The 15,039-nt window shown below is 36.1% G+C and overlaps 1 protein-coding gene across 1 annotated transcript in view; it reads right to left on the bottom strand.

Annotated features, from left to right (window-relative positions):
• Positions 1-15,039, bottom strand: part of CFAP47 (cilia and flagella associated protein 47) — a gene marked incomplete at both ends in the record, with an annotated part of 517,322 nt that overhangs the window by 29,678 nt on the left and 472,605 nt on the right. Inside the window, 3 exons of the mRNA XM_080652339.1 lie at positions 4,569-4,721; positions 9,252-9,346; positions 10,762-10,921. Coding sequence (XP_080508465.1) covers positions 4,569-4,721; positions 9,252-9,346; positions 10,762-10,921 — 408 coding nt within the window. The remainder of the gene's footprint in view (positions 1-4,568; positions 4,722-9,251; positions 9,347-10,761; positions 10,922-15,039) is intronic.

The following is a 15,039-nucleotide window of genomic DNA, read 5'->3' as shown; positions in this document are numbered from 1 at the left end:
TGGTGTGTGTGTGAGGAGTGGGGATAGAGAGCAGAGAAATCCTGGCATTTTCACTTAATGAGACTTGATAGTTTTATTGGAATCTCTGGGAAATACAATTAAGGTAAAAGAAGGATGGAAAGGGAGTGGGGGATTCTTATCTCCTACTTACCATGTTTACATAGAGGGGCTTATTTACGCACAAGAAGGAAAAATTTAGGAGGGGAAAAAACTGCATCAATTTGCTTCCTCCCTTATGACTTGCCATGAGAGGAAAAACAACATATTTCATCAGTGAATTAGGGTGAAGGAATGGAACATGAGGTAAGCAAACATTTCTCTTCCTTTCTCAATGTCTTGAATCCAGGATGCACACTTTCTCCTCCTCCTTCAGGAGTAGGTTGTTCCTAAAGAGAGTTTACAATTGGGCACCTCAGGGTGAACGCACTCAATTTTGGTGGAAGGCGCGTTCCACCAAATGAGTCCATAGTACCAAGTCACTTTCCAGTCCACCTTTATAATAAAGGCAATCTTTTGATCTCTATCTGCCATAATTCTACATGTACTTCTCAGTAAACTCGGATGAGGGAATACAGGATGCATTCAATGATCACACTGAAAACTCCATTACAATCCAAGCCACAGAGTGAAGTGCTTTAATTTCCACTACAAGGGATTTAAGAGGCATTAGGAAGTACAAAATGGCATGAACAAGACTCTGTTGGACATTATTTGTTAAGTAGACTATAATTGAATTATCCACACAGGGAAAAACAGCTGGCTTGCCTTTGCATATACTAAAAACTAAAAGAGTTTTCAAACTTTTTGGTCAGACTTGTCCCTTCATAAAAATATAGGTAAGAATGGAAAGAAAAATAGGGAGATATACAGTCAGGCAAGTTGGTTACAACTTTGGAATAAAGGCAGGGAAAGGAATCAAGTTATTACCAGATGGTTTTAAGGAACCAGGACAAGAGAGAGGTCAGCTGATTTATCAAATATTCAGGTCCCATTAATACAAAAAAAAAAACAACAACACATTAAAGTTGAGAGAAGATTGAAAAAACTCTACTTCTGGATAGCAAGACAAGTTTCAGAACATAAAGATTTACACATTAAAATGTCTTTAGCCAATAAATAAATATATGAGCTTCTTGAGTTTGTTGGTATTGAGCAGAGAAAAAGCTAGTGTAGATGAAATGATGGGAAGAGAGAAGCCTGCAAACCTTCCAAATAGTTATTTTCCATATAGTTATTTTTCATCATGAAAAGTACTAAAACAGTGAAATTATGAGCCATATCAAAAGGTGTATTTTGAAGAGCTATTTGGGAGACTGTTTTCTTCATATAATATGCATTTCAAACCTCCCAAAATGATGTTGTTTGAAGCTTCCTTATAGACCTTGTTTATCTTGAAGGAAGTAGAATTTTCCAGGGAATAAGATTTAATCAATTTCTATTATCAGAATTATAATTTCTTTAGCTTGCAACCTGAGAAGAGTACAACTTAAGCAATTTAGTGAGATGTTATTAAAATAGTTCCTATATACAAGGATTTCTTTACCTTCTTTTTTACTTAATGTCATAAAGCATCAACATTGTGTCTTCCACAGAATAGATTTAAAACAGAAATAAACAGAACACTCAACTGTTAATATTCACTTAAGCATAGCAGATGACACACAAAACAATGATTTCACTTCAGAAAGGGACTGGATATTCACTGGAGTATGGTTACTATAAGTTGTCTGCTTATTAAAATGATGGTCGATTTTAATAAAATAATTATTTATCACTGCAAATCAGCAGTTGAGTTACACATTTAAACTCAGGTTAATCTACACTAATATTTTTATCCCTGATCTGAATAAATAATGAGAATTCTCTTTCAGTATTGGTTATTGGTTGAAGAAAAGAAAGCTGACAGGGTATCATTTATTTAAAGATTCTATTCCCTACATTCCTCTAATGCAGTGGTTCTCAACCTTTCTAATGCTGCGACCCTTTAATACAGTTCCTTATGTTGTGGTGACCCCCAACCATAAAACTATTTTTGTTGCTACTTCATAACTGTAATTTTGCTACTGCTAATGAATCGTAATGTAAATATCTGTGTTTTCCGATGGTCTTATGCTCTACAGCAGCGGTTCTCAACCTGTGGTTCGCGACCCACAGGTTGAGAACCGTTAGCAGGGTCACCTAAGACCATCGGAAAACACAGATATTTACATTACGATTCATAACAGTAGCAAAATTACAGTTATGAAGTAGCAACAAAAATAATTTTATGGTTGGGGGTCACCACAACATGAGGAACTGTATTAAAGGGTCACGGCTAATTAGACTCATCTAATGCTACATGAGTCTCTAAAGCAAAATCTGTATCCAACTTATAATGTTTTTGAGTTAAATGAAAATGGTTTGCATCAGTCTTATTTCATTATTAAAGATAGTTCTTTAAAATAAGAAGTAATTGATTAGGCTTGCAATAGAAAATTCCCTTCTCATTTAAATTTATTTCATTTTTAAAATAAATTTAAATTACCTGTGATTAAGTTGGCATTTTTGCAATTAGAAAACAAAATTCAAAGAGAAAAAATAAATAAGGAATAAATTAACATAATGAAATATCTTATTATGCAACCTAATAATAGTATTACTATCTCATCTCACACAGTTCACACAATAACCAGTCAGTAAATATAAAGCACATTAATGTGAATTAATATTTTTATAATTCCAAAGATCTTATGAAGTACACTGGGTACATATAACATAGATACTCATTTCAGAATTCCACCTCTAGTTTTTGAAATATTGCCTTCCAAATATTTTTGTTGTTGTTGTTAATCGTCACCCAAGGATATTTTTCCATTGATTTTTAGAGAAAGTGGAAGGGAGAGGGAGAGACAGATAGAGAGAGAGAGAGAAACACCGATGTGAGAGAGAAACATCAATTGGTTGCCTCCTGAACACACCCTGGCCAGGGATTGAGCCTGAAACCTTGACCAGAATCAAACGTGGAACCTTCAGTCCGCAGGCCAATGCTCTATCCACTGAGCAACTGGCCAGGGCTGCCTTCCAAATCTTACAGTGAGATTGCATGTGGGAGATTATTCTAACATTTTTGTAATTCACTTAAGAAATATTTATTATTTCCAGATCCTCTTCTATATTTACTCTTTGAATGCTTGTTTGCAAATAATAGAATCCCAGTTGGAATGACCTTTTGGAAGTTACTGAGGGTATCCTTAAATAAAAGGAAGAACCAATTGATCATGACTGAGCCTTGTGTATAATTTGATGAGTAGGCAGAGAAAGTAGACCTATGAAGAGAGGAGCAAAACAGGCATGCAGAGAAAAAAATACTCACTTACTTATTACAGCTTCAGCAAATGAAGAGAAACAGACTTTCTGTGTTCTGACTACAAAAGATGTGGGGGAGAGGGAAGACTCACAAGCCCAACCTCCATTAGATGTCCACTCTGAGCAGGGGAAGACTATATGATTGAAATATTATAAGAATTATATGGCTAGTGGAAGCAGTTTCCACAAGAAAGGAGTGAAAGTTGGCAGGTGGGTAGGGCAGACTATCTCATAGACATTCACCATGATGGGAAAGTAGATGGTAACTGTACAGAAGTAGCAAGTGATCCCACTTGGTTGAGTAACAGGTTAACAACCTAGGGAAACAAAAGGTTGGAATGATAGATAGTAGGGGACTAATGGTGCACGCTAATTCTGGATTATTTTATGTAGATTGCATAACATGAAAAGACACTTTTGTACATTAAAAATAAATCAAATATCGGTGATTTCATATAAAACAGACATTTCTATGGTTCAAAAATGGATGAATATTGGTAATTTTATAAGTTTTAAGGTAATGTCTTATTTAGAAAGCAATGGGTAAACACTACTACTGAAAAGAAAGAGCCACAGGACCAAACAGGGTAGGTCAGAGTGTGACCATAATGGGAAAGTAGAGACAACTCTTGCTTATTGATTGACCACTCTGCACCAGACATTATACTTTATGTTAGGGAACCTCTTTGAAAGCCTTGCCATTGTAATTTTCTTTTATTCCTACAGGGCTTTAAAAGGAAAAGCAATTAGGTTAGGCCTGATCACAATATGAACAGTTCAGAACTTACTATTTCACATCTAGGTTTTAAATCTAAAGTTATTTCAAATTTAAAATAATGTTTTAAAAAATAGTCAAGATTTTATTCATATGCCATGCCTTCCACTGCTATGTTGAATGACCCTGTACAAATTACTTGTAAAATAAAATATAGTCATGCTACCAGCTTCATAGGGTTACTCTAATGATAAAACCTATAATAACACTTTAACACTCTATTCTTATAAAGCCATTAATAACCATAATTATCATCATTTTGGAGATAGCTACTGTGAAGAAAACAAATATTACTGAACACTTGTTGAGTAGTATTTTAATGATATAATGTAAATGAAAAATAAATTAGCATGGATTTTCACATAACTGAGTAATCAGCAACCTGCAATTTAAGGAAACATGTTTTATTTATCATCATGTTTTATATACATGACTATGGTTCTCTTACCATCGATATCTTCATAAGATGCATATGAACGTTTTTTTGGAATTACTACAAAATCTGATACATTTAAGATAGGATGCTCTCCAATAAAATCACCAGTAACTGTGACTTGAAACTCCTTTTCTATCCGTTTCCTGGACTGACATTTTATGACAGCTACAAGAGAGAAATATTTCCAATTAATTTGATTATTAGGTTATATGATCATTCTTGAGCTACAAGAAAATAAATTACTAAATTATGTCATGAAAAATAAAAGTATTTTGGCATATTTTGATTTGACATTGCACCTGCATTCACACACACACACACACACACACACACACACACACCCTTACACAATATCTATATATATTTACATTTTGTAATAAAATATGAATATTAAATAATATGCAAAAATAACATGACAAATGATAAATCTGAAAGGTATAAATTAGGTAATAGAAGATTGTACTAGGATATAGAAATCTTATTCAGAAACAGCCCTAGTTATATCAATACTTCACCTGGTGGTCAAGAACATGTGAATTTTTCAGCTATCTACTAGCATATGTTCATTGTAGTAAATACCAAACTCAACTTATATAACTATACTATAGAAAATACCTTCAAATAGTTTAAAAAGTAACTTCCATAATCTTTATTTTGTAATGAGTTTTAAAATATTTCCTACTATATTATTTATTTACATGTACCTTAAAATTCCTTTAAGTAAAATACTTAAATATTTTTATTTTCACTTGAAATTTACACAGTACATCATTAACAGTTAAATATAAACTTGTAATACATTAAAATCAATATTAAAATGTGATTATATATTAATGTACAGCATAAAAAACTTTATATATTTCGTCCTGGCCAGGTGGCTCAGTTGGTTGGAATGTTGTCTCATACACGAAAAAGGTTGCATATTCTATCTGCACTTACCAGGTTGCGTGTTCAGTCTCTGGTTGGGGCATGTACAGGAGGCAAATAATTGATGTTTCTCTCACATTGCTCTCTCTCTCTCTTTCCCTCCCTCTTCCCCTTTCTCTAAAAATCAATAAAAGCATATCCTCAGGTGAGGATTGAAAATATTTTATATATATATATAAATATATATACATATATATATATATATATATAAAATTCCAATATTTTCTTACATTAAATACAGAAATCAGTGATCTTGTGAGAAATCAAAATATTTTTATATAACTACTAATTATATAAAGGAGTATTAATCTATGCATCTGGCACTACCTCTAGATTATATTATGAGACCATGTATACTATAGTCCACATAAATAGTAATTTTATTTCTCTAAAATATATTAAATGTTATATTTTTATCACTTTAGATGAACATAGGATATAAATTGACTATAAGTGATAAAAAGTGAACCACAATATTAAAAAGACTTTTAAAATGTATTATGCCATGCTTTGGTGGCATCAATACTAATATACTCACTTAGACTTGCAAAATTGGATAATGTCCTCAAATTTATGTGTTTTCACAATACATACCACATTTATAGTATAAAAATGTTTAAAATAAATTTATTTTTAGTTCTAAATTTTACAGGTTGATAGTGAACATTTTGGACTTACAATAAATGTGAAATGTATAATAAGGATACAAAGTTAGATGTGAATTAAGAGGGCTGTAATGGCTGAGGAAAATGTACAAGCTTTTCTGGTTATCATTTGCTTTAGTCTTAAAGCATTAAGTTAGAAATTAGTGTGATCAAAGGTACAATTAGTATCATGTCACATTTAGTGCCCTTGACAATGTAAGGATCATGAAATCACAGTGGATTCACAGTCCAATGTATTTCCACTGACAGGTAGAAGAGTCCTTTTCCAATTATCTGCCCCAGTAGACAGGAATAGATAAGAATGCAAAGAGAGAACAAAACAAAACAAAAAAATCCAGAACAACAAAAATACCCTGGGTTTGAGAGTAATCTGGCTGATAGATACATAAGAAAGAAAAGAAACAATAAACATGGATGGTGATACGGTTGAGTTGGGAAAGCAATAGGTTATCTGTAATGTGTTTTGTAGATGAAGAATGGACTGTACAGAAAGTAAATAATATGTATTTATAAAATTATACCTATTTGTTTCTCAAGGGCATTTCTATATGGAAATAATTACTAGAATAGGTTTTAGACTTTTGTAAAAATGATTTAATAATTAGCACACAATCTGTTTCAGAACACTGATGTTACTATTGGGTTGGGCTAATGAAACATGGGCTATTTATAGAGCTCACATTTAATTTAAAAATAGAATAATAACCAAGAGATATGATTGGATAGAAAATACCTTTATATTTCTGGAGCATGTTTAATTTTCATTGAAGGAAACTGTACAAAAATTAGGTTTATGTTCTCAGAGGCTTTGTTTCAGACTGAAAGAAAATCTTTAATGCTTTAATCTGGTTAAAATAAAACTGTGTCTGTATAGACACAAACAACACTGTTAGATTTCCAACAGAGTAATGTCTAGGCTTTATTACATCACAATGATTGTACTACGAATTTTAAATTGTTCAGCTCCATGGAAAGTATACACACAACTATCTTCTAGAAAGAATAAACACTCTCACATGTTTGTGAAGCATTCCAAACATACTTTGGTACATTTGAAATATTTACATGTGTTGATAATTTTTTAACTCAAAAGTAAAAGTACTTCAAGTAAAACAATGACATTTATTGTCAAAGGAACTGCTAGATATGTGGATTTTTATTCCAGTTTAAATGAAACTACATAAGGAAATATGGAATCTGACCTCCCTCCCAGTGTATTAGTGAAAATGCTGTTATTCACAAGCAAAACTTGTTTTTTTCTTCTTTGTAAGTGTGGGGACATAACTTATGTCAGCAAAGGACTCTTTTTCACTAGCAAAGATTGGTATTGGAGGGAGAAAGAAAATTCAAAATTTCAAGACTTTTTTTATAGCTCATCTGAGTTGCTTAAGGGTAAGATCCAAAATAAGTATCCTTTTGCTGTGCAGAGCAATTCAGTGTTTCTTAGTTATGAAGAACTGGAGAGCATTATGCTAAGTGAAATAAGTCAGTCAGAGGAAGATAAATATCACATGATCTCACTCATTTATGGATTATACTGAACAATATAAATTGATGAACAAAAACAGATCCAGAGACTGAGAAGCATTGATCAGATGCTCAAACCTCAGAGGGAAGGTAGGGGAGTGTGGGGGTAAGGGGGAGAGATCAACCAAAGGACTTGTATGCATGCAAATAAGCCTAACCAATAGACACAGACACCAGGGGGGTGAGGGCATGAGCGGGGGGGGGGGGGCAATAGGGGGATAAGGACACATATGTAATACCTTAATCAATCCATCAACCAATCAATAATTAATTTAAAAAAAGAACTATGCCTAGAGCCTGGTAAGAGGTTGGGTTACTAAATTTTGCTTTATGCCTACCTAAGAGGCATTGATTTCTTAGGCAGACCTTCAGAAGCACATGGGAAAAGCAAGGAATGTGGAAAGAGTGAGAAGAGTACTGAGGAAAGAAAATGAACAGAAACTTGAGAAAAGTCTGGAGCCTGTGAAGGAAAAACAGGGGTTGATGAGAAAAAGAAAGGCATTTTCAAAGTAGAGACTTAATGTGTGCATGATAGCAACCTAACCTCCTTGAGAATTTTAGTAAATTCTGACCAGTTTTTGGAGAACATCATATAAATCTGTGTCTGGGACAACTAAGAATAGATGGATAGGGTAATTCTTGGATGAGACTTAGAATTAGACAGAAGCTAGAATATGGTGATTAAATGTGACGGGAGAACCAAAGTAGCTGGAACTCTGTTGGAGTACTTACTCCTTGATTCTGCTCAACTATACTAACTGTGGGACCTCTGTTCCCCTGCCAGGAACTGGACCTTCATAGATGCAGGGTATTAGATGGAGAAAACCTGAAAAGCCAAAGGCATATAGGAGAGTATCTTTATTGCGGACCAAGTAACCATTGCTAACAAGGAGCCATCAGACAAAACAGTTCTTCAAAGTAGCTTCACAAAGTAGCCGTACAAAGTAGTCCTTGCTAATACAGTAGCAACCACAGGAGCCATACCAAGCCGTGGCACACTGGCTGGTCATCAACACATCTTTGTACCAACTTAGACAAAAGAGGCTTCTTGCCAAATAGTGACATCAATATTTGGGTTACAGAAAGGTATGCCTGTGCAGAGTATACTGGTACAGTAATATCGCTGTGTCCTTGCTTTTGCATCTTCATATGACAAATCAGTCTTCAGCATCTGGCATACTCTGAACAGGGCCCCCACACTCCAATTGGCTTTGAACATCTGGCGTACTCTGATTAGGGTTTCCACAGACTCTAATAGATCTAGTTCAGGGCTTTGAACACTTCACAGAATGTGAGATAAAGAGCCCTGAAGTTAATGTTATTTTCACCTTAGCTGATTTCTAGGTTTTACCAATAGGAAGAGCAACAAGAAATGGTGTGGTTTTATGGAAATAACATTGGACTCATTGTTAGAGGACAAGATTCAGTCCTAGCACTCCCACCAATAGGGCTGGCTACTTCAAAACTTACTTTCTCTGGACCTCAACCTTCTTACTTGTACAAAGAAAATATGTGATGAGAAGGCCTCTAAACTACCACCAAATCCTAGTGTTTTCTGACACTAAAATATACCTACCTGGAGGGAATTCATCGTGTTTTGCCTGTGGGAGTCCAAGAATAGGGTATATCCATCGTATTGCTTGGATTTCTCCACTGTCTACTCCCATCATTCTAATTAGAAATTAAATTAAGGGTGAACAAAAAACATAAACACTTTAAATATTAGCATTGAAGAGCATGTTCTCTATTAACCTAATGGTATTTGAGCAAAACTTGTGAATTTAAACTTTGGCAGAGAGACAATAAGTATGAAATATAAAACATTTTTGGTAAATGTTGATTTTATAAACATTTTAAGGCAAGCTCTGGGAAATTATCACAAGTAAAAATAAAATACAACCATTATGAGATGTAAGTTAAAATTAAAGAACATTTCTCCCTACACTTAAAGCTTGGTATTGATATTTTTTGATGTGACTAGAGTGTGATTAATCACAGGTAGTACAAGTCCCATGGGTTATATTCTAAATTGGACAAGAAAGCACACATACAAAAATTCCATTAAATACATGACTTCAGAAAGGAATACTTTCCTTTTTGGGATATACCAGTTAAAAGAAAGAGGACATTTCTCAAAATATTTTAAGTACATTTATACACTACCAAGAGGATAGCGATTCTAGAATGATTCTGATCATTGTTGAAAACAGGCTTTTCCTGTTAGAAATGAAACATAAGTCATGGCAGGCAGAACCAGCTTCGTAGGAGTGTGACCTGTGGCATTAGCACAAAAATCACACACTTAGCATTACTCCATGCTTGTTTAATACACTATTGTATCTGTCTTAAAATTATTAATACTTTGTGAAGAAGGGCTCCCTCATTTTCACTTTTACATGAGGACCCACAAATCATGTAGACAGTCTCGACAGCAGGAGTGATGAAAAAGCATGGCAGGATGTACCCAAAGGAAATCTTTCTTTCAAATGTGGAGATGAAATATGTACATGTAGGGCAAAATAAGAATTTCTTTTTAATTAAGACTTCTAGACAATTATTTAATTTAACTATAACAGCAGAGAAAGCATTTACATTTTCTATCATTATTGGAGTTGGCTTAAATTTCAGCGAGGAAACGAGGATACAAGTCTCCTGCATTCTGGCAATGAAACAGGATACCCTAGTCATGGGAGAGGTTCATCAGGATGTCATATCCACCTGGCACTGTGCCATCAGTAGATGAATACCAGCATCACAAGTCTTATACTTTGCCCAGACAAGTTGTTTCTGTTGTTCTCCCAAATATAGATTACTTATTGTCTTGGCAGTAACTATTTTCTTAGTCTAAAAGGAGGCCTTTGCATACCTCTGAGTCTATTAAGATTGAGTTGTTCATCACTTTTAACTTCACGTCAGCAATGATACATACTATAACCATTTAACAAATACATTTTCCTCCTCTGAACATATAAATTTCAACACATCAGAGAATAAAAAGCATGACCTTTACATTGCATCACATATAAAAGAAGCTGATTGTATCAGTGCCAGACAAAATGAAATCAATATACTTATTTGAATGTTACCTTTTCATCTCTGGACTCAATTCATCAAAATTGTCAATAGGCCAATTTTTTCCATTTGCCCTCCTCATTTGAACAACGGCCATTGTCTTCCTTAATTTCATAACTTTGGGAACAAAACACACTGTGATTGGAATAATCCCTTTAGGAGGCAATTCAATTCCTGTAAAAGAAAACACACAAAGTAAGTTTTAATGTGGTACAAAATTTAAGAATATAATTTTAAGAGCAGAAAGTAATCTAATTCGTTTACTGATAATTTTTCAAGTTTACTGATAATTTTTATTCAACTTCTGAATAAAAAACCACATTATACAAAATTATAAGCTCACTTTAATGGCTTTACTATTTTTTTCTGAAATGTCATCAACTCTATTAAAAATATATATCTTAGGTCCTTACTAGGTAGTTCAGTTGGTTGGAGCATCGTCCTGATATGCCAAGGTTGCAGTTTGATCCTTGGTCAAAGCAAATACACGAAGCAACCAAAGAACGCACAAATAAGTGTAACAACAAGTCAATGTCTCTCTATTTCTATTTCTCTCCCTTGCCCCCTTCCTCTTTCTCTCTAAAAATCAATCAATAAGGTTCTCTCCTGAAGGGGATAGAGGGCTGATGAAATGTTAAATGTGATGACCCTTTAATTCTTTTTTTTTTCATTTCTTTATTGATTAAGATATCACATATTTGTCCTCATCCCCCCATTCCCATCCCAAACACCTCCCCACTCATGCCCCCACCCCCCTGTTGTCCATGACCACTGGTTAGGCTTATATGCATGCATACAAGTCCTTTGGTTGATCTCTCCCCCTTACCCCCACCCTCCCCTACCTTCCCTCTGAGGTTTGACAGTCTGATCGATGCTTCCCTGTCTCTGGGTCTGTTTTTGTTCATCAGTTTATGTTGTTCATTATTTCCCCTAGATGAGTGAGATCATGTGATACCAGAAATACATTTATAAGAACCAAAAATGAGACAAGCAATAATGGTTTTGCTGAGAGGCAAATGAATCAGTCTGTAGTGAGTTTCTTTCTGGGCCAACAGTTCTTTTGAGTCCCAATTTCAATGTCAAACAGTTCCTTATGTGTAAATGTCAGCAATGATATTTCAGTTCTGGATGGTGAACAAATGGTGGTAATGCAGGTCGGACCCTCTCTAGTTTGGTCCTGGGCAACCTGCAGCGACGCACAGCTGCTGACTGCTAGTATGGCAAGGCGTCGTCAGCGTCTTCCATCTCTGAATTGTTTCTCTTCTGGTGATGACCCTTTAATTCATTCTGTATTTTTTTCCTAGATCGTAGTAGTCCAAGATTCTCCTTGAAGCCCCCAAATTGCTACTAGGAAATTGTTCACTTATTTAACTGATGACATGAGTGAAGCCAAAATTTATTTATGAAAAAAAGGGTATCTGTTCCACATTATACAGACCAGAAGACAAGAAAACAACAACAAAATAAAACAAAAGAAAAAAAAACTGACAGCATTTTCTTGTGTTCTAGTGAATTAGAAATTTTCTATCTTTACTTTGCATAAGAACCACCTGTGAAACATGTTAGACATGCAGCTTGCTGAGCCCATATTTAGAAATTCTGATTTATTTAGTCTGGGATGTGGCCCAGGAAGCTGCATGTTTAAGTAGCAGCTCATAAGATATAAAAGCAGATGGTCACAGGACTATACTTTGAAACCAACCCCTACCTGTTGGACAAGTATTAAGAGACTAGTGGCCCGGTGCACGAAATTCATGCACAGGGGAGGGGGTGTTTCTCAGCCCGGCCTTCACCCTCTCCAATCTGGGACCCCTGGAAGGATGTCCTGCTGCCGGTTTACAGGGATCTGGCCTAAACCGGCAGTCAGACATCCCTCTCACAATCCAGGACTGCTGGCTCCTAACCACTCACCTGCCTGCCTGCCTGCCTGATTGGTCCCAACCACTCTGCCTGCCGGCCTGCTCACCCCCAACTGCCCTCTGCAGCTGGCCTGCTTGCCCCCAAATGCCACCCTGCCAGCCTGATCACCCCCAACTGCCCTCGTGTCAGTGTGCTTGTGCCCAACCACCTCCCCTGACAGCCTGCTCACCCCCAACTGCACCCCCTGCTGGCCTGCTCACCCCACCTTCCCTCCCCACTGGCCTGCTCGCCCCCAACTGCCCCCTGCTGGCCTGCTCACCTCAAATTGACCCCCACTGATGGCCTGCTTGCCCCCAACTGGCCCCCCTGCTGGTCTGCTTACCCTCAATGGCCCTGCTCCCCACCAATCTGATCACCCACAACTACCCTCCCCTCTTGGCCTCTAACCGCCTCTACCTCAGCCCCACCACCATGGCTTTGTCCAGAAGAACATCTGGAACGTCTCCTGGAAGGTCTCCCAGTCTAATTAGCATATTACCCTTTTATTAGTATAGATAGAGGCCTGGTGCATGGGTGGGGGCCAGCTGGTTTGCCCTGAAGGGTGTCTGGCATCAAAGTGGGGGTTTCCTTGGGGCATGGGGCGGCCTGGGCGAGGGGCCTGTGGTGGTTTGCAGGCCAGCCACAGCCCCCGGCAACCCAAGCTCCCAGCCCCTCCTTTTTTCTTTTTTTTTTTCAGCACCTCCTTGAGCGGAGGCCAAGGCCAGCCAGGACGGGCAGGAAGCTTGGCTTCCTCCATCGCTGGGGGCAACCCAAGCCTCCTGCTCACTCCAGCTCTGTGGTCACCACCATTTTGGTTGGATTAATTTGCATACTCGCTCCTGATTGGCTGGTGGGCGTGGCTTGTGGGTGTAGCGGAGGTACGTTCAATTTGCATGTTTCTCTTTTATTAGATAGGATTGGAAGAGTAGTGAGTTTCTGGCCATTTATAACAGTGAGGGCTTCCAACTGATAGGTATCTTCCTTTATTGTGAAGAGTAATACTATTTCTTTATAAGAAAACAAGAGATATTTACTATATTTTTTACCTTCTTTGTTATAAGATCAATGATATTCACAGTCATTTTATCTCAAATGAGAATACTGTACTGAACTATTAAGAAAAAAAATAAAAAATTGCCACTTGGCAAAACAGCACAACTCAAAATTCTTATAAATGTTCAAATGAAAACTTTCTAAGGTTTAGTATTATCTATATATATAAAAGCCTAAGTGACTGTTAAAACCAGACAGCTGGCCAGTAGCTATGACACACACTGACCACCAGGGGCCAGACGCTTAATGCAGGAGCTGCCCCCTGGTGGTCAGTGCGCTCCCACAGCCAACCTCCATTGGCCCCTCTACCCGGCTGGCAGGCCCCAATAGCCGGCCAGGCCGAGGGACCCCACTTGTGAAGTATTTAATAATAATTAATGGAAAACTTTCTAAGGTTTAATATTATAGTTAATAATAATTAATTAATATGATTACAAGTTAGCATTTATTAAATACTGACTATATGCCAGGCTCCATACTAAATATTTTTCACACACTATCTCATTTTCTTCTCAGAAAAACACCATAAATTAAAATTCTATTATGTTATTCCTTTTAGAAATGGAGGAATTGAAACAATTTGGTTAACTTACACAAAGTCCCAATGAAAGATTGTATTGTTTGCTAAGCTATCTAAACAATGTGCTTTTTTTTAACTTTGGCTTTATGAGCTCTATATTTTTAGTGAATCATTGATTCAAATGAATTAAAACAGCAAGTGCTGGAATAGAATAAAAACAGCAAGAGCTGCGTCAACTAAACCATTATGCATCCCCAAGAAAACCAAGTTTAGAAATGATCATTTATCATTACAAACTATATTATCAGTAACATTAGATTATATTATAACTAAAAATAAACCTATACATTTGGTTGGTGTAAGGAGTCAAGACAAACACACAAAAGGGAAATTCATTGTTAACACCATGATTTCTTATAATACTTCAAATGAAAGTATTAAAAGATCATGCTATGATATATAAACCCACATAACAATCTAGTAGCCTTTTTACCAGACTAGAAAGAACTATTCACTAATGAATTCACGATAAATTTAACACTTGCTATTTGCTTGAATAGTAACAATCACTGTGTTGTTATTAACTTATAAGTGGAAATAACTGAAATTTAACAATGAAAAAACTTTGAGAATATGCCCAATTCATTTTGTGTCTCACCACTGAGTTTTACTTACTATGATTTTCCCACTGCCCTTTGTAACACTTTGAGTAGGGACAGGAAATCTGTCCTCACTTCTAACATTTTTTATTAAATCTTTATTGATGAAGGTATTACATATGACCCCCTTTTTCCTCCATTGACCCTTTCTAGCCTGCCAC

Source organism: Plecotus auritus (assembly GCF_963455305.1).
Source record: "Plecotus auritus genome assembly, chromosome: X".
NCBI classification, from domain to species: Eukaryota; Metazoa; Chordata; class Mammalia; order Chiroptera; family Vespertilionidae; genus Plecotus; species Plecotus auritus.
Note: the sequence above shows the minus strand (reverse complement) of the source record. Positions and strands in the feature narration are given on the sequence as shown.